The 24,736-nt window shown below is 39.7% G+C and overlaps 1 protein-coding gene across 1 annotated transcript in view; it reads right to left on the minus strand.

Moving 5' to 3' along the window:
- Positions 1-24,736, minus strand: part of adamts18 (ADAM metallopeptidase with thrombospondin type 1 motif, 18) — an 80,988-nt gene that overhangs the window by 17,652 nt on the left and 38,600 nt on the right. The window contains exons 11-16 of the mRNA XM_079808585.1: positions 23,201-23,296; positions 22,310-22,458; positions 10,128-10,300; positions 7,250-7,380; positions 6,999-7,122; positions 3,790-4,037 (exon numbers count right to left, since the gene is read on the minus strand). Coding sequence (XP_079664711.1) covers positions 3,790-4,037; positions 6,999-7,122; positions 7,250-7,380; positions 10,128-10,300; positions 22,310-22,458; positions 23,201-23,296 — 921 coding nt within the window. The remainder of the gene's footprint in view (positions 1-3,789; positions 4,038-6,998; positions 7,123-7,249; positions 7,381-10,127; positions 10,301-22,309; positions 22,459-23,200; positions 23,297-24,736) is intronic.

Genomic DNA, 24,736 nt, shown 5'->3' on the forward strand with positions numbered 1-24,736 from the left:
CATCCAAATACTGCTTTTTTGTGTCTTACATTGTCTTGTGTTGCCAAAAGCTTCATTGCAAGCTTCTGTCCCCATTTTCGAGCTTAGACACCCCTTCACTATCTTTCACCCTAATCATTCTAAATAATGACAGAAAATCTGGGGCAATTACTGAACTCTGTTGAACAGGACTACTAGGACAGGTTCATTATCAAGCACTCCCAGTATAGAGTTACTACACAAACATCCATCTGTGCCCTGGCTAGAACTGTGGAAGTTCCTCCCTCTCATGAAGAAAAAAGAGTGGATGAACGACTGATGAATGGGAGCATGGATACCACATCTAAAGGCCACAATATACTTCAAGCAAGATCGAAGAATAAACTGGTGTGATGTCATTTTGAACAAAATCAAGCCACAATGAATTCAGAAACGCGTTGAACTTTCCGGAAAAGTTTGGTCTATTTGGTCTACACCTTCCAACTACGATTGGTCTATAGCAATTAAGTAATAGGTAGGTGCGCTCCGGGGCTCTGGAAATCTTCTCTGGGTAATTTATTTTGTTCAGTCTGGGTCTGCTACGAGCTATGCTTGCTACAGGAATGCTACAAGAATGTCCATACCTAAAGGAATCTTAAAAGAGTGTTTCAATCAGAAGCATGTCAAGTTTGAAGGGAACCCTTCTGATATGTCTTGTCTAGTGCCTCTCAATCCACCTTGCTAAGCTGATTGCAAGTTCTGGAACCAAGTCAAAGTGTACTTTCATGTAAAGTGCATTTTCCTTGGCGTTCAATAAGGTTCTTGAGGCTGAAGTAGCAGGGTAGACTGAGAGATCCAGTCAAGCATAACTGACCAGCTGCTTCCCTCGAATCGCGACCCCAAGCCTCTCTGATCTACTGAGTTCAATTGCAGAAATCTTAATCTTTTAATCTCTTTCTACCCTCCTCTTCTTTTAGAAATTACAGAGCATACTTAGAGAGATTAATGCCAACTCATCGGCAAATCAGACCTCTGCTGCCACTGCCCACCCTGGGGAAAACGTAATGAACAGAGGGCATTTAGGATAAAGGGGAATTCTGCATGCATGTAACGCACAGGTTGAGTACAGTGCAGATCAAAGGCCAGAAAATAAGATCAAAATGAAAGTGTATTAAGTGAAGCATGTCTAGCTTTTATACAACTTACTTACACAACAACACAATACTATCAATACTATCAAAACCAAATGGATTTTTAACAGTTTGAGGTGTTGATAACAAAAGAAATTTGGACGTATGATTGCAAATATTTTATGTAGCCTACATAATGTATCAGCATTTGTTGTAACTGGTAAGAGAACAACAGAAAGACATCCAAACATGTTCATCTTACTTAGAGTTCGAATAACTGTTTTTCATGATAGTTACAACAAAAATTTCAGCATAAAAATATAATTGTTTTGTTGCTACAGCATTATTTGTTATTTTAGTCTTCTGTTGTCATGGCCATAACTTAATTGTATCTACATCTTGATAACAAACATCGGTAACACTTTATAATAACGTTCAGTTATAAGTCACATAAGTTAATGATGAACTAATAATTTACAAAACATGACTATATGTTCATAAATGATTAATAGGTGATATGCAAACATTTTATAAATGTTTTAATTTAGTTACGTCATTTATTAATTATTAGTTAATGATGAACAAATCATTTACAAAACATGACTATATAAATATAACTTATAAATAATTGGTATGCTAATGATATACAAATGTAATGTAAGTTATCTTTAAAAAAAAGTGTAAATCAAAATAAATCAAACAGATCAATAGTAGATGGTTGATGAGTTATTAGTTGCTACACAATTTATCACGTATAAATCATTGAAGTATTTATGTCAAACTTGTTTCAGTATTGTCTCAATAAACAATGGTTAATCTTGAACAAATTATGAACAGACCATTAGTAAATGATCAATATAAACTGGTCTGTGTTCAAAAGCACAAACATGCAGGATGAGTAATTTATTTGTTTTCAAGGGGATAAACATTTATAAATGGCTTACAGTCAAGGGCTTCCAGTGGGTTTAATAAATAATTTGATCTACTGATAATGTGAACCAGTTCCACCATCCACTGAAGCTCACCTCATCTGCACAGTGTTTAAAGTCCCAGTGAACCGGAAGTTGCAACTGATTTTATTTCAGTGCTGTGACATATTTCCAAGAGAAACAGAATATTGAATAGAGGGCAGGGTTTTACTTCAGCGTTCCTCCTCTCCATCGCTCACTCATAGCAGACTAACGGTTGGAGGGGAGTGGTTAAGGATATTCAAACCCAAGCCTGTCACACAGGAGTGTGTGAGTCATCAGAAAGGGAACGCCATTCCAGACCGGAAGTTACTTTTCAGATTTTGATTAAAGATTACCACGGCAAACTTTTTTTCTCTGTGTATTAACTTGCGCGGATTAGTTGTTCACATTAAGACCTGTAATGTGGGCTAACAAAGTAAATAAGATCAATTTTGATTTCATGAGGACTTTAAAGGCTCCATGTGTGTCAGAGAAGAGGCTCCCTCACCAGTCAGCACTTACACTGCAGTACACACTGCAATGTTCAACGCCTGATATAGATGATGTGTAAATCATTTACAAAGCTTTCTTCATCTCTTAATCTAAAGTGCAAACCATTCATCACTTGTAAATGTGTAACAAATCATTTGTAGATATTTCTTACCTTTTTTTACATTCCGTGTATGTGTATACAAGTCATTTACAAAGCTTTCTGCATCCCTTAAACTAAAGTGTAAACTATTAATTACTTATATATACGGATATAGGCGGTATAGCATACCACTTATTAATAGTTTATGAATATATTAATTAATAATTTATAAATGACTTATAACCAAATTAACATCAAATTCATAAAATGTTAGCATATCACTTATTAATCACTTATGAATATATGTCATGTTTTGTAAATGATTAGTTCATCATTAATTAATAACTTGTGACTAGTGACTTATAACTGAACATTATTATAAAGTGTAACCCAAACGTCTTCTACTTGAAATCTTGATTGACTTTTTTAAATTGTTCTATAACCTCAGTGTAAGAGTAGTTGTATGAGTTTGACATAAAAGTGTGTTCTCAAATTTTACTTCTTGGTCTGGATGTAATCAAAATCCATGTCTAATTGTAATTGTAATGTATATATACTGCTGTATCATGGACGAGCAAGTTCTCTTTCCAAGAACAAGCATAATATTACATATCATCCCACAGAACTGATCTACTACAGTAGGACACAATGGCATAAATGGTTCTGATGGCATAAATGATAGTTTAAATGATTTTTCTGAAATCTAATTATCTCCCTTTCTTACTTCAGATATATGAAGCGCCCTTACTATGACTTAACCTCAAAGGTCATCTGAACCCATACTCATCATGTAAGAGGTACCCTGTGCTGCCCATTAGCAAGAGCACACAGTGCAGCAAGTTCAAAGCTTGGTGCCATTCACAAAGTCGCACCGTTTGATCTTGAATCTCCACATACTGAAGATGAAAGTCACAATGACCATGTCAGCTCTTGCCTGCAATTAATCCCAAACAGAGGCGTTAGTCTGCCCGTTTGAGTCATTTGTGTGCCTTCTCTTCTGTCTCTCTCGCTATCTTTCCCTCATTTGTTTCTCATCTCTCTTGCCCACCCACTGTCCCTCAGCCTTGTTTTCATCTGACCGAATGGCTATGGTGCACTTGCCAAGACCCTGTCATGGCTAATTCGCTAACAGGTGTCAGGCCAGACGGGGGTGACTCACTTCAAAGAGCAGGGTCTCATTAGTGGGGCCTGTGGCGTACAAGATCTCAGGCCGGTTGAAAGAGCGCTGATAGTTGAACGTAGTGCCGGCGAACTGAAATCTGCCCGGCCAGTCCACCGTCCAATCCCCCGTCAGGTAGTAGGTGCCACGCTTCAGGCTGCGGACAGCCAGGTAGCTGGTAGAGATCTCCATCTCCTGCACCCTGATGCTCCTCGCTCCAGCAGGAACCGTCACAATGGGGTAATACTCTGAAGAGAGAGAAAAAAAGAGCTGTTCACTTTTGCATTTTTTTTGCAATTTTTAGGCCTGGAGGGAACAGGCATCTTTGAGCTGATTTATTATCACCTCCTTTAGTCAGAAGAAAGCGATGAGGTGCCAGACTGCAGAGCTCTTGCTGTGTAAGTGCTCTAAAAATGCATTGCCGTTTTCTTTTAAGTCTGAGGAGAGGAGCTCTAAAGTGGCCCACAGACTTGCCTTTACTTTTTTTAATTAAATAAATCATTTGTTTTAAATTGTATTTTGTTTCACAATATTACTGTTTTTACTTCTTTTTTACATATTTACATTTATTTACATATTTTACATATTTTACATATATACATGTTTTATAGCCTGTTAGAATTGCCACTTTTTTGGGTTGAACAAAAACACAGTTTTTGTGTATTTCCCTTTAAATGCAAATGAGCTGGTGGCCCCTGCCTGTTCTTTCAAGAAGAGCTCGTAGGGGTGTTCAATTCCAGGTTTTTTGGAGTCGACTCTGATTCCGACTCTCACTGTAGGAGTTGATGGAATCGACTCCTCTACTCAATTTACTTTACATCAAAACAGGGTCAGACATAAGACAAGATGGCAATCGTTACACACTTAATTTATGTATTTACCTCCGACAAAAAGTTTTAAAATCCCCTATTAAAACTAAATTAGTCCAATTTAGCGATGACTTGATGAGTAGCTATCAACGTTGCTACTTAGCTGTTGCCAATATCTAATTTTACAGAGGGAAAATTCACGAAAAAAACAGCCGTGGTCGAATATTATGTCAGAATTATATCAACGAGAAAGAAGGTTATCATTGTCTTAAAAGCTTAAAGGGTGTTTGGACAGGATAGTTAAAGATACTTAAAATGTATACAATACATACGATGATGTTGTACACTTATTGATATTTATTATTTATGAGAGTTTTTTTATGATTTATATTTAGTTTAATGATTATGAACACAAGGTTAACCATGGAAAACCAAATCTATATTTATTGCATTAATATACTATCAATTAAATTAAAGCTGGCACGGCTAATAATTATGTAATTATGTATAATTACAAACTAAAGTCTCTATGGATGTTATCTATTTCTAAATTGATCTACTGTACATGTAGGATAAATGTATAAAAAGTTTCTGCGACAGCACTCTGACACGGTGTAATACTTCAGTGTCCGAATTTCTCCCTTCATTTCGTTCACTTCTTGCTTATAGAGTGCACTCAACTGCCATGCACTATATAGGGATTAGAGAATCCGTAAACAAGTGAGCGATTTCAGACACAGCAACAGAGTCGACACAGACAGTCGACTCCCCATCACTAATAGCTTGTGCAACAACAACAACAGAACATGTCAGAAACGAATGGTGTTCCGTTTGAACCGGAGTCGAACACTGATGCCTCCAGAGCCAGAGAATAAATGCTGCATGGAGATAGAACAGGTGTAGTTTAGTTTAATTCTGGTTTTAACTTATGTTGCCATCTTGCTTTTATCCACTATTAGTACAAGCATGTTGTAGTGGACCCTGTCCGAATGATGGCCAAAAGTTTATTGTTCATCACACTAAAGACGAAGTGTCTGTTTTCACTCCAGAAAATCACTGTAAAAGCTGAATAAAACAAGTATAAGATGTGCGCATTAAAGTTTTATCCATACTCCCTTGCATTATCATCAGCATACACAGCAAATTACACAAAAACACACTTTACAACTAACAGTAAACAAATATATACAGACCTTATGCCTTTTCAGGGGGTGCTTAATAAACTGGTAAACTTTATATCCGTAAAACAACTCGGATAAACTGTAATAAATGAATTACTGCCGTGACCAGTATTGCTCTGGAGACTAAGCTGGATCACAAATAGTTGGTACTGATCCATCATTGAACTTTAACTTTTTAGCTAAACCTGCCTTGAATTGTCCCTCGTTCAGGCAATGCACCAGAATTGCTTACCAGACATTGTTGTCGCTATAGCTGCTCAAGTGCAGAGAAAATGGCGGACAGTGTACAACTGGCTGAGGGCGGAAACTATGCTAATACGGAACAATCTGTCAGCATCGTGGGTGGAAACATGCAGATTAAGGGGCGGGTAATACTATAATATATCCCCTTCCTACGTGAGGAAGGGGAGAGAAATCTGAGCGGCTCGTTTTTTCACATGCTTGTAGAAAAAGGCTTACCAAAACAAAGTTACTGGGTTGTCCTTTTCACGGTTGGTAGATGCACCAGGGACTTGATTATTTAAAAAAAAGAGTCAGATTTCCAAATGTCCCCTTTAAATCGTACACATGGGAAGTCAACTGGAGGAAAACAAATACAAGACCTTAAAATCCGTGGCCACAGCTTTGCAACTTGTTCCCTCAGTTTATAAACCGTACTCACAAATTCTTAAATTGTTCCCTCAGTTTAACAAATTGTGCCCACATATTACTAAACTATACCCATGAGTTCATAATCCATGCACTCAGATTTGTACACCATACCTTCAGTTTATGAATTTGTGGGTACTGTTTATCAATCCATGGACACGATATGTTAAACCGAGGGAACAAATAAATAATTTGTGAGTATGGTTTATCAACTAAGGGAACAAATTGCAATGCAGTGGCCACGGATTTCCAGGTTTAGTTTTTTCCTACATGTGACTTCCTGGGCTCCGTACACTTTTGAGTTATTAGACACAACATTACCAATTTACACCCGCACTGCCAATGTAAAAATGCAAGACTATTATAAATGCATAAACATTAAAATTGCAGGTTATAAATAATCAAACAATGAAAAAATTATAAAATAATCTTAGAAAAAAGTACTTTTTTAAATATTTTGTTTTAGGGTCATGTGTACCACCTCAGGTGAGGACAAATGCTTTAGGCATCTTTCTATTATTTTATAATGATTTACTCATTGTTTCTGTCTGAAGCCTGTAATTCTCCTTACCATTGGCTCTGTGCTGAAGGGTGTACTGGCCACTGTAGAACTTGCAGGTGGAGTTGTCTCCTTTACACACCCCACAGGCATCCAGAGCGGCCTTTGATCCCAACACCTGGTCACAGCCCACCGGCTACACAGGAAAAGTTATTGAAATGAAATTTTTAAACTGACATGCTCAGTTTAGCCCATTGGGACTGTTGAATACAACAAAATGCATGTCATTCAATTGAAAACCAATGAAAAAGCACCTCACATACCTCACATATCCCATCGATGCACACACCTCCTTTGTAGTTAGAGCAAGACGTCCCATCTTTGACTTTGCTGGACATTGCGAAGAAAAAATCAAAGTCCTCAGCAATGCAGTACAGCTTGCAGATGTCCTCTTCTAGATAGCAGATGAATAGGGTCATTAGATATTATAACTTCAGAGTGATTTTATGTTAGATCTTCTTAAGCTGTCCAGCAGTACCCTCAGCATGCTGCTATGAAGTTTCATGCATGAGGACATATAAAGCAATGATCTTTTGAACATTTTTCAGACAAAACGCAGGTGGACTTTTATGTCAAATGGAAAACAGTTCACTGAGACACATGCACAAACCCCGAAAACGTAATGATTCCCATTTATCACATTTTAGTAGGTTTAAGCTTGAGTATTGGATTGCTCAAACGCAAATGGCTGCATAAAAAAATGTAAAAATAAAATAAAATACATAAAATAAAATAAACAGTCGCTTTGCTTTGCTTTGCATAATGCATCTGTTATTCCAAGCAGACAATGCAAATGTGCACTACTGTCTAGTGCTAATTACTGGGCATGTGTAAGCCATGTGTGGTTGGCTGTGAAGTAACTAAAAGACTCACCATGCTGTACAGAACATACCCACAAAACACATGTTACACTAAAATTTAAAACTCTGTTACAAATGGGCCTATAAAGCTGGAATGCAAGAGGGGCGGCTTTATCCAACTCTCCCACCGAGAGAAAAACATGGACCTATCAGAGATGCATCTGCATCCGCGCTTCCCAGGCAGAAAAAACAGACCCAGGCTTGTTCAATAGAGCAGCACAGTATGAATTGTTAGATTTTTGTCCTTCTATTAGGAACACATTATATCATAATTCTTGTGCTATTACTTCAAAGTAAATCACTTCACTTAAATTCTGCAAAACCACGATGTGACATACTTAAAGGTGCAGCTGAAAGGGGAACCAAACAATGGTAAAATTTTAACAACAAAAGCTTAATTCTGATTAATGTCCCTAAAAGTAAAGGCCAAGTGAAATTTATCAACAGAAGACGTCAGTGGTTAATCCAATTTGATCTAATGCCAAAAGCCGAGACAAACAGTGGTAAGTGCTTCCTAACACCTGTACTAGTCACTGAAAGTATCCCAAGGCCAGACATGATCTACTGATTAGAGAATGGAGCTCCAATTACCCCATTGACACCCCTGGATACCCAGGAGACAGCTCAGCATCTCCTCATAGTCTTTTTCTTTAGTTTTAAGGAAACTGACAGGGTGGTACCCAAATGTTCTTATCCTTTCCCTTTTTCACTCCTAGCCCACTAACTCATAAGAAAGCCCAAATACATAAACAGCCTCAATGGCTCCTTTTCAGGTACAAACCTGCCTACAGGGTCGATCAGTGCACTGTGCTCACAGAACAAGTGGCTACATGTTTCCAGTCCAAATCCATCCACAGCTCAGTCAACACACATTAGGTGAGATGAATCGCTTGGGTGGAATATGTTTGTCTGATGTAACAATCTCAACACATATTGTCAGAAACAAATGGGAATGATTACTATTTAAAAACACACCTGTTCTAGCTGAGTCAGATATCAGAGAGTATTAAAACCTAAGCAGGCAAGCTAGGCTAGGATGAATGTTTTTAGAGGTTTATTGTTAGATTTTGTCTGAGACGGTTACATATTACGTTCAAAAGTTTGAGGTCAGTACAATTTTTTTTTAAAGAAATGAGTAATTTTATTTAGCAAGGACACATTAGATTTATAGAACATTATAATGTTAGATTAAAATTCTATTTCAAATAAATGCTTTTCTTTTGAACTTTCTATTCATCAAAGAAAACAGAAAAAAATAATCATAGTAAAACTGTTTTCAACATTGATAATAATAAGAAATGTGTCTTGAGCACCAAATCAGCATATTAGAATGATTTCTGAAGGATCATGTGACACTGAAGACTGAAGTAATGATGCTGAAAATTCAGCTTCGCCATCACAGGAATAAATTATATTTAAAATATATTAAAATAAAAAACAATTATTTTAAATTGTAATAAAATTTCACAGTATTACTGTTTTCACTGTATCATTGATCAAATAATGTAGCCTTGGTGAGCAAAGACACTTACAAAAAATATTTATTATATTCATTGTATATTATATATTTATATTATATAATAATTATATTATATTATATTATATTATATTATATTATATTATATTATATTATATTATATTATATTATATTATATTATATTATATTATATTATATTATATTATATTATATTATATTAATTATATTAATTATATTATATTATATTATATTATATTATATTATATTATATTATATTATATTATAAATGCACATTATATCTCACACGTGCAGTAAACAAAGAAATACACATGGGGATTTTTAAGCCACAGCAAAGGTTCTCCTTCACCACCATTGACAGAATTTTCTTTCATTTATGACACAACGCTTCCCAGACACTGAAGGAAATTTAGGATGAGCTATAGGACTGCAAGCTTTGTGGTGTTGATAAAAGCGATATACTTTTGATCCTCATTCTGAATCCGATCTGGCTTTGACAAAAACGCGATTTTCTCCGCTTTTTGTTCAAAATGTAGCTTTTTATGAAACTTTCCCACATTCAAGTGTTGATAAAAAGAATGCATTATTAAAGAATTTTTCAGAATTTAGCAGAGGCTGTTCTTTGTTTTGATATATTGCATGTTCAGATATTCATACAAAAACATATTCAGGAGGCCATGAAAAGTTTGTGAAAATGACTTTTTTAAACGCTGCCGGGGGAAAGAGTTAATGAGACATTTGCTTTTGTTCGTAATTATTGCATTAAGGCCCAAATATCTCCCATACCTTCCACTTTGGTGTATGGCTTCCATTTGTAGTACCATCCCCTGAAGGGTTTGCTGTTGTACTCGGCGCACTGCTGAGCTCTGAAGTCCACTCCATTGGGCTGGCATGGCTTGGTGTTACACAGCTGGTGCAGTCGACCGGGGCCTTGGCAGAACTTGCCGTTGTGCTGTGGGCTTGGGTGAAACAACCAGCAATTAGCACAAGTGAACATGGAAGCATGGGAGCGAGAGAGAGAGAGAGAGAGAGAGAGAGAGAAGAAGAGAAGAAACAGATGTGCCTCAGCAAGCATTCAACATGCGTGTGGAATGACAGCCATTCAGTATTTTTTGGAAGAGGGGCTGGTGAGATACATTTCAAATGATGTGCATTAGCATCATGCACTCAAAGAATGTCTTTGTGTGTTATCTGTGATATGTCTGACTGAATCACATCCCAACTGACAGCTGTAAGAGATATAAAGTGTTTGGGATGCAATTCATGACTTGGACACGTCTGTGTTTTCAACAGCAATGATTTTTGAATAATAAACTTCAGCAAGAACATGACAACACACAGCTGTGCTGATCTACTTTACACATTTTGTAATCTGAGTAAACGCTTCCACGTTGCAGGAAACCTGGTTGAAAATGTTTTGTTTTGGATGCTGGCTGCTTGTACACTGTCCGAAAAATGTGCAAAAATTTTACTTTAGGGGTACAGCTTGTCCCTGGGACAGTACCCTCACACCTTATCTACCCCTAAAAGGTGCATTTTAGTACCTTAGAGTAGTAATATGTACACTTAAGGTACTACTGTGAACCTTTTTTCTGGTGAACAACATCACTATGCTGATCCAACAAAAAACAGCCACCACCACATTAACATAAACCTGCCTTGACCAGCATAAAATGCATTCATTTACCTTTATTACTTCTTTGAAACCTGTAATGGCTCATAAATGGTCAGCTCTTTCGAACCATCACCCTGTATTGCTGAGGCAGCTGGAGGCTGGAGAAGAGAAGCAGCCTCCTCCCAATGCCACAGGAATGCCTCCGAGTGCCACATGAAGCACACAGTCACCATCTTTCCCTGAGGGAAAAGCAGCCCAGCAGCTCCTGTATCTGAGGCTGTGAGAGCGGAGGCATGCTTGCGGCATGGTTGCATGTTTTAAAGTGGAAGACTCTTGGGTACCCTCTTGTAGCCTATAACCTCAAAGCAAAGGACTGTGCCATGGGCCAGCCAATGTGTGTGTGTCTGTGCATGTTCTTTTAGTCTCTGGCCTTTAGCTTTTTATAGCGTGTTCACACTTGAGGTCAGGAAACCGCTCACAGAGAGAACAGATAAGTCTTCCTCATGCTCTTAAAAATCACTCATCTTTATGCACATCAGGGCTCAAAAACGGAAACGAAATCAAAATCAATTTGAATCGTTCTGAACAGAAACGTTAATTTGAAATGACCATTAACCTGTTAATAACGTTATTTTATCGTTCTCTTTAATGTTTTAATTTGGCAGTGACCAATCATGAATAGAGTAGCTAGTCCAGCATGTGACGTTGACTTATCAAGCGTGAGTGAAATGCCCGCGCACCAGTCATCTATGAATCTACCATCAGTGCAGAGCGCGCATTTTCATGCCTCAAGTACATTTCTTTCCCCGCTGAGGTCTACAATGAAAGCGCAGGTATTGGAGGACATTATTTTCGTACGTTTAAATAAGCAGTACAGACTTTAAGCTCAAACAGACCGATTTAGGCTAGTTTATGGATTTTGTTTAAGCCTGTCCAAGTCTACTAGCATCTATCAAACATTTTTCCTATAGTCTTTCAGATTGCCAATACAGGACAGGTCAATGTTTTCTATATAGACGGTTGATGCTTCGTATTAAATGATATGTTATATTTCATTAAATTATCAAGCTTTATTAGCTGACTGAATTTGATTATGTGATGCAAGGACGTGTTGCGCAGTGTTTGCTTTGAAATTAGCAGTTGACGGTGCATTAAAAGAGCAATGGTTATCCAGTTTATTTATTCTTTATTCATGCAATTTTTAAAACAAGTCGTGTTGAAAAAAAGTTATGTACAAAAAATGTTATCACTCTTCTGAAAATAATTAGGCATAAGAGCCACTTTCGATTGTCTAACGCTCCATTAAAACAGGTCTGCTGTTTATGCTTTGTAATTCTAATGCATGTATTTCTGGTTTTAAAAATGTTATGAATTAAATATTCAAGTTTAATTACCATGCGTTATATTATTATTGAGTGAAAATAAGTCTATTTATACATATTTGTTTAAAGTATAGGCTAAATTAAAATAACGTTATTAACCGGTATTTTTTCATATCAAACCGTTTTCGGAACAGTAATGTTTATTGAGGAACGCAAAAACGGAAACGTTAAAATATCGATTCTGCTCGGAGTGAACCGATTGATATTTTTTATTCGTTTTTAAGCCCTGATGCACATACAGTGATCAAACACAGTAAGCTTGGGAAAAACACACACAGTGAGATACATGAATAACTGTTAATCTCAAAACTGACAACATGCTTCTATTGTCTAGAGCAGCTGTTTTCAAACTGTGGGTCATGACCTGCTGGTGGGTTGAAGAGTGGGAATAAGTGGGTCACTAGAATGGTGGTGCGTTCAGCTGCAGTGAAAACAAACATACTGAGTGACCTATCCAACAAATTACTCTAAAGAGTTTTATATTATTTTAATGAATCGTTTGAATGGGTTTTTGATTAAATGCCTGAAATAAGATCTGTGGCTAACACAAGCTCAAAATATGTATATATAACGAGCGGTTCATTCATAAATCCGTAAGATCATACCTTCATACTGTGGAAATACAAACCGGAAAACGGAACTAAAAATTTCTGGCTTGTAGATTTTAAATAAAGATCAAAAGATTTGTTGGACGCTTAGTGGTGTTCATTTATAGATTTTTACTTCTGGTGATTGTATTTAGGCGCCACAATATGTAAGAATCATAAACTTTTGTTGGTCACCGAGCTCATATTTTTTGCAATAATCCAAAAGCCAATTGGAATTTTTGTTGAGGGGACCAGGGTGATGCAGATTGGCATACAAAAATATGTAGGCTTCAATTACTTTAATAATGTTTTCTTTTTTAGCATGTCACTAATATGTTTTTGGTATGTCTCGAGACTGAAAAAGTGACTGAAAGAGTCTGGAAACTCTAGATCTATAGGTGTGTATAAACATGTTGTGATGGGAAATGTGTCGTTTTTCAGGAGAAATCAATGAAAAAGAGATTTCTAAACATCTAAAAGTGCTGTCAGACGGCTGTTTGTGCATGTCTGCTTTTGTTTTTGGAGCAGGTTTTCAGGCTGATCCTATTAGAGCTTTAGCAACAGTGTACTATGGCACCATACGGTAGAGCACTTACAACAACAACACAGTGCACAGTAAGAGATTGGGAGAATGATAAGTGTAGGTTTTCTGATTAGACATAGAAAAAAATTATTTGAAATGAACCCAAATGAAGTTTGTGCTACATATTAAACTTCACTGAAGAGTTGTTGGCAAAAGGAACATTATTCTTTTTCTTCTCTCTGTCAACAAGACTTTGTAGCATTGTTTTGCAACTGGGGAACGCTAAATCTATTAACAACAGGACTGGGTGCAAACTTTAGAGGAAACAAGTCTGTCACCCTGTCTGTCAGACTTGTTTGCCTGAATCCCCCCCGAAAAACCCCCACCTAGACCCACATCCTTCTGTATCTCACTCTCTCAATACATCACCCATCACTAAGACCCCCATCTTTAATCAAACCCTCATTATGCCCACACTGTTAGCCATTAGGTATCCACTTTAAAGTAAAGTCATTAAAACAGAGCCCTCCACATATAAATAAACAATACCAAACAATGATGTAATGAAATTGAATCGTTTGTTTGTTAAAAGCTTTCCGAAGTCCTGAGGGTGATTGTACAACCCCAAATCAGAAAAAGTTGTGACAGTATGGAAAACGCAAATAAATAAAAAAAGAAGTGATTTCTAAATTTACTTTGACTTGTATTTCATTGCAAACAATATGAACACAAAATATTTCATGTTTTGTCTGGTCAACTTCATTGTAAATATGCATCCTTTCCTGTCATTCAGACCTGCAACACATTTCAAAAAAAGTTGGGACAGGAGCAATTTTGGTCTAGTAATGAGGTAAAATGGTTAAATAATGATGTGATTTGAAACAGGTGATGTCAACAGGTGATTGTAATTATGATTTGGTACAAAAGCAGCATCCAAGAAAGGTCTAATCCTTTAGGAGCAAAGATGGGCCGAGGATCGCCAGTTTGCCAACAAATACGTGAGAAAATTATAGAAATGTTTAAAAACAATGTTCCTCAAAGAAAGATAGGAAGAGATTTGGATATTTCACATTCAACAGTGCATAACATAATTAAAAGATTCAAGGAATCTGGAGGAATTTCAGTGCGTAAAGGACAAGGGCGCAAGCCTAAGCTGAACAACCGTGATCTCCGATCCCTCAGGCGGCACTGCATCAAGAATCGTCATTCATCTATAAGCGATATCACCACATGGGCTCAGGACTACTTTGGCAAACCTTTGTCAAGTACCACAATACGTAGTTACATCCACAAATGCCAGTTAAAACTGTACTGTGCCAAAAGGAAGCCCTATGTTAACAGTGTCCAGAAGCGCCGTCGACTTCTCTGGGCTCGGAGGCATCTTGGATGGACCATCACACAGTGGAAACGTGTACTGTATTTCAGGTATTTTTTGGGAGGAATGGACGCCGTGTTCTCCGGACCAAAGAAGAAAAGGATCATCCAGACTGTTACCAGCAACAAGTCAAAAAGCCAGGGTCTGTCATGGTATGGGGTTGTGTCAGTGCCCTTGGCAAAGGTAACTTGCACTTCTGTGAAGGCATCATTAATGCTGAAAAGTACATAGAGATTTTGGAGCATAATATGCTGCCTTCAAGAAGACATCTTTTCCAGGGACATCCATGCATATTTCAACAAGACAATGCAAAACCACATTCTGCACACATTACAAAGTCCTGGCTGCGGAGGAAGAGGGTACGGGTACTTGACTGGCCTGCCTGCAGTCCCGACCTGTCTCCAATAGAGAATGTGTAGCGCATTTTGAAGAGCAAAATGCGACAACGAAGACCCCGTACTGTTGCCCACCTTAAGACTTGTTTGCAGGAAGAATGGGACAAAATTACACCTGAAACACTTCATCACTTGGTGTCTTCAGTCCCTAAACATCTTTTAAGTGTTGTGAAAAGGAATGACAACATTACAAAGTGGTAAATGCTTTACTGTCCCAACTTTTTTTGAAATGTGTTGCAGGTCTGAATGACAGGAAAGGATGAATATTTACAAATGACATGAAGTTGACCAGACAAAATATGAAATATTTTTTGTTCATATTGTCTGCAATGAAATACAAGTCAAAGTAAATTTAGAAATCACTTCTTTTTTTTTTATTTGCGTTTTCCATACTGTCCCAACTTTTTCTGATTTGGGGTTGTACATGCATCCTACTCTTTAAAGTTTAGCCTCTGGAAATGGTGCATTAACCCATACTCTGCTAGTTAACAATATTTCCTCTACACTAAACAAACTTCAAAAAGATTCAAGATTCAAGATTCAAGATTCAAGAGTTTTATTTGTCACATACACAGTTATATACACAATATACAACTGGCAGTGAAATGTAAACAGGTCCGCTCCATGGACAGTGCAAATAACAGTTACAAGAAATTAAAATAGAAATAGAATAAAATTAGAATAAAAAGTATTAACATAAGTAGAATTATAAATAAATCAAGTAAAGATAAAAATAGGAAATAAGATAAAATAAAAATATAAAAAATATGTGGATATGATAAGTGAGATAAACTGTAGACTTAAAAATAAGTGGTTAACATAAAATATATATATATGTATATATAAAGAAGTATAATGTGCAAGGTTTATTACAGGTTGTTACACAGTAACAATAGGAACGTAAAGTGCAGTGCAATGGCAGTATGTTGATGTTAATGTTTAAACTGGATGTTTATGCGTGTGCGTGGTGAAGTGAAGTCACGTGACTGAGTTCAGGAGTCTGATGGCCTGGGGGAAGAAACTCCTCCTGAGTCTTTCAGTCTTTGCCATCAGGCTACGGAAGCGCTTACCAGATGGCAGCAGGGTGAAGTGAGAGTTTGCAGGGTGATTAATGTCTCTGATGATTTTTGTAGCTCTACCTCTGCAGCGTTTGGTGTAGATGTCCTGCAGAGACGGGAGAGCTGAGCCTGAGATGCGCTCGGATAAGCGCACCACTCTTTGCAGGGCTTTGCAGTCGTGACTGGTGCTGTTCCCGTACCACGCTGTGATGCACTGAGTCAGGACACTTTCTATCGCCCCTCGATAGAAAGTTTTCAGGATGGCTGGTGAAACCCTGAATTTCCTCAGCTGGCGCAGGTGGTACAGTCTTTGCCTGGCTTTTTTCACCTGAGTCTGGATGTGTGTAGTCCAGGTCAGATCCTCGGAGATGTTCACACCCAGGTATTTGAAGCTGCTCACTCTCTCTACCGGTGTCCCGCTGATCATGAGAGGGGAGTATGACCGATGCTGTCTCTTCCTGAAGTCCACAATCAGTTCTTTGGTCTTGTTAACATTCAGAGAGAGACAGTTGTCCTGGCACCATGATGTCAGTTGCTCCACTTCGTCCAAGTATGCCGTCTCATTGTTGTTGGAGATGAGACCCAGGACAACAGTATCATCAGCAAACTTGATGATGGAGGTGGAGCTGTGTGTGGACAAACAGTCATGGGTGTAGAGAGAGTAGAGCAGGGGACTCAGCACACAGCCCTGTGGAGCTCCAACACTCAGGGTGATGGAGGTGGAGGTGAACTGGCCTACTCTCACCGCCTGGGGTCTGCCAGTGAGGAAATCTTCAATCCAGAGGCAGAGAGAAGAATTCAGGCCTAGATCCAGGAGTTTGTGTGTTAGCTTAATGGGAACTATGGTGTTAAAGGCTGAGCTATAGTCAATAAATAGCAACCTGACATAGTTCCCACTTTTGCTGTCGATGTGAGTGAGGCAGGAGTGAAGGACGTGAGAAATGGCATCTTCAGTCGATCTATTGGGACGATAGGCAAACTGAAGAGGGTCCAAAGTGTCAGGAATGGAGGAGCAAATGTTGTTTTTAATGAGTCTCTCAAAGACCTTCATGACTAAAGATGTGAGAGCCACTGGACGATAGTCATTTAGGCAAGAGGGTTTACTGATCTTAGGTACAGGGATGATGGAGGATCGTTTGAAGGAGGTGGGGACAACAGATGTAGCAAGGGACTCGTTAAATATGGATGTAAAGAGCCCTGCGAGCTGATCAGCACAGGACCGCAGAACACGACCTGAAATACCATCCGGCCCAGCAGCTTTCCTGACATCCACACGTTTGAGTGCCCTCCGAACCTCGTCCTCCGTGACAGAGATCACGTGACCGTTGCTGCTCTGAGGGACTCTCTCTGACGCGTCACTCGCCGGAGTCGCGCTGCCGCGATTACCATCAAAGCGAGCGTAGAAAGAGTTTAACTCGTTCACCAGTAACGGATCAGCTCTCACCTCTGCAGAGGATTTAGTTCCAAAAGCACAGATGGTTCTCAGTCCCTGCCACATCCGCCGGGAGTCGTTGAGTTGGAAATGAGATTCCACTCGGTCTTTATAGCGGAGTTTTGCGGCTTTAACGGCGCGCCGGAGAGCGTAACATGAAGCTTTGTACTCCCTCATATCCCCCGTTAGGAGACCGGCATTGTAAGCGGTGGTGCGCGAGTTTACTGCAGTGTGAATTGAACTGTCCACCCACGGTTTCTGATTAGGGAAGGACGTTATAGTTATTGTTTGTGTGGCTTGCTCTGTCAGTGTGTTAATAAAGCAGAGCGCCACTTCTGTGAACTCGCTGACGTCTTCAGAACTCGCGCGGAACATGTCCCAGTCGACGTCATCAAGAGCTGCCTGTAGCGTGATCTCTGAATGGGATGACCAGCGTTTGACTTCCCTCCTCACCGGGGGCTCTTGAACGAGCCTTTGTTTATATTCCGGTGTGAGGAAAATGGCGGCATGGTCCGATTTGCCAAGAGCTGGCTGTGAACGAGCTTTGTAGGCGTTCTTAAACGGAGAGTAGCAATGATCCAGTGTGTTTGCTCCTCGTGTGGGACAGGAGACATGCTGGTGAAAGTTTGGCAATACTTTCTTTAGGTTTGCTTTGTTAAAATCACCCGCGACGATGAAAGCAGCGTCGGGGTGTTTGTTTATGAAGCCGCTGGTCACATCATGGAGGGCAGATAAAGCCAGCCCCGTGTCTGCTTGTGGTGGAATATAAACGGCAGTGGTGATGACCGAGGAAAACTCCCTCGGCAGGTAGAAAGGCCGGCACATGAGAGTTAAATGTTCCAAGTGAGGCGAGCAGGATCGCGAAAGAATGGAGATGTTCCTAGGATCGCACCATTTCTTGTTTATCATGAAACACACTCCACCGCCTTTAGATTTCCCGGCCTCGGCTGTTCTGTCCATCCGAAAAACAGAGAAGTTCTCGGACGGCGTCACGGCTGTATCCGGGACCGCTGGCGTGAGCCATGTTTCGGACAGACAATAGATGTTGCAGTCTCTCATGTCCCGTTGAAAACTTATCCTGGCTCTAAGATCGTCCATCTTATTCTCCAAGGATTGGACATTTGCGAGCAAAATGCTCGGGAGAGGAGGACTGAATGCTCTTTTTCTCAGTCTGTTGCGGATCCCAGCGCGTTTCCCGCGGTGTTTTTTGAATCTTCGCCGTCGACTCGAGTGGCCATTGTTCAACTCGGCGTCCCGGCGAATCTCAGATGGAAGATTGGAGAAAGTGTCCTGAAACAGGTCAGTGTAGCGGTAACCAATTTCCAGAAGTGTTTTGCTGTCGTAACAGATCAAAGCAGATGATCCGTTGGAAAAAATAGAGAGTAAAAGAGAGTAGAATAATAAATAAAAGCAAAGTCTTAGCGGAGCGACCTGAACGGCGACCGAGCACGGCGGCGCCATCTTTGTGGCAATCCCATCAGCAACCATCTCCACTAGGCTGTTGCCAAGAGACATATTTCTAAAACACTCATATCAAAGATGCATGAAACTGTAAATCTGGCAGCTGAGTATGGATACAGTCAAGGGAGTACATTTATCAGATCATTTTTATTGATAAATGTTATTTGAGTGAGATGACATCTCTTGCCTCTGGCTTCAACAGATGTCTCCGGAGGACCTTATACTGAAGTGATGAGTACAGGGATTCCCCTTGAACTGCACCGCCACAAACAGAAGACATACCAACACATATTCTGCTGCAGGTGCTGTCTGAGAGCAGTAAGGGAAGATTATCCATCAAAATGCCTCTTTTGCAACATTTAAAGGAAAGTGTTCTCAATAATTTCCGAGTGAAAGAATATAGAATGACAGGACACGTTCTGATCATCATGAATTTTGGATACAGAATGCAAGCAGATGTTCATGGTGTGCACCTCATAAATATGTGTAAACAGCTGCTCGATAAAAAGAGAAGTCAGTTACAATAATCATTGTAAACTTGACTGCAGGGTGAAAAGCCACAATATCCCCTTATTTTTATTGAACCATGAGTGGGGGTCACACTGATAGCAAAAACAGAGAAATTGGATGCTAATACCTCTCCAAAGTCTCATATTATAGTGAAAATTCTGCCTTAAACACCAACCCATCAAACAGATTCACTACACCCTAAGCCTCTCTTAGAGGATCAGACGCCATTGGACTAATACAGACCATTAGAATCAGAATTCATAAAAAAGATTCTAACCATTTCTTTTCTGGATTAAATACAACATATCAAAAATGTAACTGTATTTAGGTCATTGTAAAGGTTTCTATGCAGCATAATCTGAATTCAAAAACAGCTTTCTGGCAATAATGTGGGTAAATGCCTACTCTGTTTTTTCCTGAAACGTGCTTTCCAAAAGCAATCATTTTGCAACATCTCTAAACGTTGTGCATCTATGAGAAGGATCTTTAAATCAAAACCAGGATTCTACCTAAGCACATTGTATGAGATCACACTGCATAATATAGATCATATGTACCCAATCTAATATTTCATATGTACTCTTTCTGGGCTGGGTATTTACAGGGCTTTAATGGAGTTCTCCACCTCACTTCACATCCCTTTGAATAGTTTCTTTCTTACTTTCTTTCTTTACTGGAACTGTTCCTGACTGTTGGTCTGGCTGTCTAAGACATTATAAGTATTTCCTTATCCAACAGAAATATGTTAAGATGCTCTAGACAGCCAACTGTTGATGAAGCACAAACCCATGTTCCATCAGCTTGACCAAACCACATGTAGAGACACCTGCGGTCCATTGAAACCCAATCTCAAATAAACCTGCCACCACATTCAGAGAGGAAGCACCTGAACCTAAATGCACAAAAACTACATCAACTATTTGACAGACACTCACATCTTTAACAATCCTGCTTTATATTATATACCAGGGGTTTTCAAAGTGTGGGGTGTGCCTGCCCATGTGGGAAATATGACGATTATAATTGATAGAGATTTTTCTATATAGTTTATCTGTGTGTAAATATAAACTATATTGCCAAAAGTTTTGGGACACCTGCCTTTACATGCACATGAACTTTAATGATATCCCATTCTTAATCCGTAGGGTTTAATATGGAGTTGGCCCACCCTTTCCAGCTATAACAGCTTCAACTCTTCTGGGAAGGCTTTCCACAAGGTACAGGAGTGTGTTTATGGGAATTTTTGACCATTCTTCTAGAAGCGCATTTGTTGGACAAGAAGGCCTGGCTCGCAGTCTCCGTTCTAATTCATCAAAAAAGTGCTCTATCGGGTTGAGGTCAGGACTGAGGCCAGTCAAGTTCCTCTGAAAAAGAACTCCACACTATAATCCCCCCTCCACCAAACTTTACACTTGGCACAATGCAGTCAGGCAAGTAGGCCTACCGTTCTCCTGGCAACTGCCAAACCCAGACTCGTCCACCATATTGCCAGAGAGAGAAGTGTGATTTGTCACTCCAGAGAACACGTCTCCACTGCTCTAGAGTCCAGTGGCGGCATGGTTTACATCACTGCAACTGACGCTTTCCATTGAACTTGGTGATGTAAGGCTTGGATGCAGCTGCTCATTCCATTGAAGCGCTCTATGCACTGTTCTTGAGCTAATCTGAAGGCCACACGAAGTTTGGAGGTCTGTAGCTATTGACTCTGCAGAAAGTTGGCAACTTCTGCGCACTGTACGCCTCAGAGCTGACCCAGCTCTGTGATTGAACGTGGCCTACCACTTCGTGGCTGAGTTGCTGTTGTTTCCAATTGCTTCCACTTTGTTATAATACCACTAACAGTTGACTGTGGAATATTTAAAAGTGAGGACATTTCACAAATGGACTTATTGCACAGGTGGCAATATATCACTGTACCACTCTTGAATTCACTGAGCTCCAGAGAGCAACCCATTCTTTCACAAATATTTGTAGAAGCAGACTGCATGCCTAGATGCTTGATTTTATACACCTGTGGGCATGGAAGTCATTGGAACACCTGAATTCAATGATTTGGAGGGGTGTCCCAATACTTTTGACCAAAAAGTGTATCTATGCAGCGCTTAAACATGATGGAGCAGCAAAGAAACATGGATGAATGAGAAGAAAGAGCGGGACGTGTGCTTGATGATGAGTTATTAAAGGCACAATAAACCACGACAGAGAACTGAATTCGGTACTGAGGCGGCTTTCTGTGGCGCACATCTGAGTCCTGAATACAGTTAACTTTCGCTATTGCACTACAACTGTCAAATACACACATTTATGTTTCAGAATATTTTGGTGAGTTTTCACGTAAACACAGTCAGTTTTGTCTAAAGTGAAAGTAAACATTTGGGCAGCCTAATGATAAAAAAGTGCCATTCACTTACTGCAGTGGCAATTTTAATTAGCATAAACAACCTGCCACAGCACAATATTGCAAAAAGCTCATTTTGCAATGGAATTTCTTCTCTAACACATACACAAACTGAATTTAACACCCTCTTCTTCAAATGCAGAGTAGATGGTTCATTAAGAAAACGATAATGATGTCTCAATATCTGAATGAGTCTGAAGCACAGGGTCTGAATCTTAGAGTTGTTGGTTACCTGGGGCTGTTGCAGGACCTCTCTCGATACATGACCCCTCCACCACATGTACGTGAACAGTCGGACCACTCGGACCAGCCCGACCACTGGCCATGTACTGCTCTAGGACCATGATCACCAAATTTGACACACTGTCCTCTCCGGCACCACTGCATAATGGGAAAGAAAAAGAAAGACCATCTCACATTGATCAGTGATGTATGAAAAAGTGTCTTCCTCAAACAAAAGTTATTTGTCTTTATTTTTCACATTGTGACTTTATATCTTGCAATTACGACCTAACAATCTCAAAATGTTATATCATATCTCACAATCTTGCGATTATGACTATTTCTTGTAATTGCATTTTATATCATTTCAAAAGTTCACCTTTAAATCTTATATTGTGGCTTTATTTCTCATTTTAGACTTGGCTCATATCTTACTATCCTATAATTAGTAATTATCTTTTTATTTTTTACTTTGAGGCAGAAAGAGATTTCCATAAAAATGTGCTTAAATTTAAAAAGGTCACAGACCAAATTGATCTCTTTCATGTCAAAGAGAAGGTATGAGAGGGGATGTGAAGTAAAGGAGAGAGTGTATCTGCTGAGGAGATCTTGAGCCTGCTGGTTTGGGATGGAGCCCAGAGTTACACCTGGAGAGCAGGACTCGGCCCAGCCAAGCCACACAGTCCCACACATCAGCACCTCTCACCCTGATCCCCATTCACCATTGGAAAGACACGCAGGACTAACCATCCGTATGGAACATTTACACAAAGCAGAGAACAATACCGCAGGTGTGCATGAAGAACGATGCTGAGAGAGACTGGTCAGTCCGTATTCATCCTTAATGGTGGTTCAAGTGAGTTCAGACAGAGAAAGGGTGAACTGACAAGCACTCACTCACCATGTCTGGTCCGCAGATGGTGCCCTCAGCAGCAGGCATGAACTTGGTCTCACACCGGTGTCCTGTTCTGTGGCACCACAATGATTTACAGATGTCCTGGTGGGCACAAACACACAGAGAGCACAGTCAAAGACGAGCATCCACCCGCTGGGAACCCTTCAACCTCCCTGGCTTCCACCTCGCTACGCTGACCTCTTGTTTCTACAGCAACGGCCAATCAACTTTCCCAACAAATAAAAAAGCCTGTCAAAATCAATCACTGTTCTGCCCAAAAGAAACACGCTATTATCATTGCATTTTGTTTCTTCCCACAATACAACGATAATAATGGGTGATGAGGGGTTGGGAGACCGGCCACTGCTGGCCGACGGCCCGATTGCATCTGGCAGACAGTGAGAGAGAGACGTGGTTTATAAAAGCTAGCAACACTGGACTCTGGATCACCGGGTAGCTAACACCACTAGCTCCCACGGCTAATTACATCTTAACGACTTTGTGACAAGGACGGGATGGCTTGGGGGGACAGAAAACAAAAACATTGGGTTTTATCTTCACAATCGTTCTTAATTAAGATGTACAGCTGCCTTCCATCGAGGTCGACGTTCAAGACTCTTTTCAGCGCACGTATAAGGTCTCTGAAGCGCACAAAAGCAACAGGGATCTCTCAAAAAGGAAGTCCATAGCATATAAGAGCTAATCCCACAGATAGACTCTCGCAATGTTCATTTCCCAAGCATAACTATTTGCATATCAATGTGTGTGTTAGACGCTAAAGGCTACAGCGGATGCCAAAGGGGGCCCTGTCCATCTTTGTTGAACCTTTGTACATGGACTGTGAATGAAGACTTAAAGTAGATTTTGAGGCAATGGGTTTCCTCTCAGTAGTTTGTTTTCATTCCAAAGCTTAGATATGTGTTTGTGTTGAGCATGATGTCTCTACACACAAACATTACAGGTTGAAGCACATTTCAATATCTAAGATCCTAAGGCCATGTGTCCACCAAAGCGTTTTGAGCCAGCTGAAAACGCTAGGTGATCTACTGAAAATGCCTAGCTGTGGGTGCTTGAGAGCGTTTTGGCAGTGCAGCATTTTTTTCAGTTGAGACTTGCTATGATACGGAATATCCGCAAAAGTGTAACTAGTGTTTCTGTGTTTCTGTATTGTTTCTATATAAAAAATGTCGATGCAATGTCAAGTATTTGCTCTGGCTCTTGTTTTAAATTAGTTTGTTACACTTGTTATTATCGGTTAACGTTTTACAAGCAGAATGTGGCGGTTGGTCGGTGCTGTATATGTCCCGCCCCTCCTCCACTGGGATTGGATGGCTGGGTGAAAAGTGTCAGCGATGAACGCTGCGTTTTACTCAAAGATGAACATTCTTCAACTCTTGGCGACCGGTAAAAAACGCAGCGCGCTCAGCGATTCAGCATGAAATGGATAGCCTCATTACACTCCTGCCGTTTTAAAAACGTGGTGCTCCCATTGAAAAAAAATTGGAAAAATACGATATCCGCTGGAAAAGACGCGTTGGTGGA

Source organism: Gobio gobio (genome assembly GCF_949357685.1).
Source record: "Gobio gobio genome assembly, chromosome: 2".
NCBI lineage: Eukaryota > Metazoa > Chordata > Actinopteri > Cypriniformes > Gobionidae > Gobio > Gobio gobio.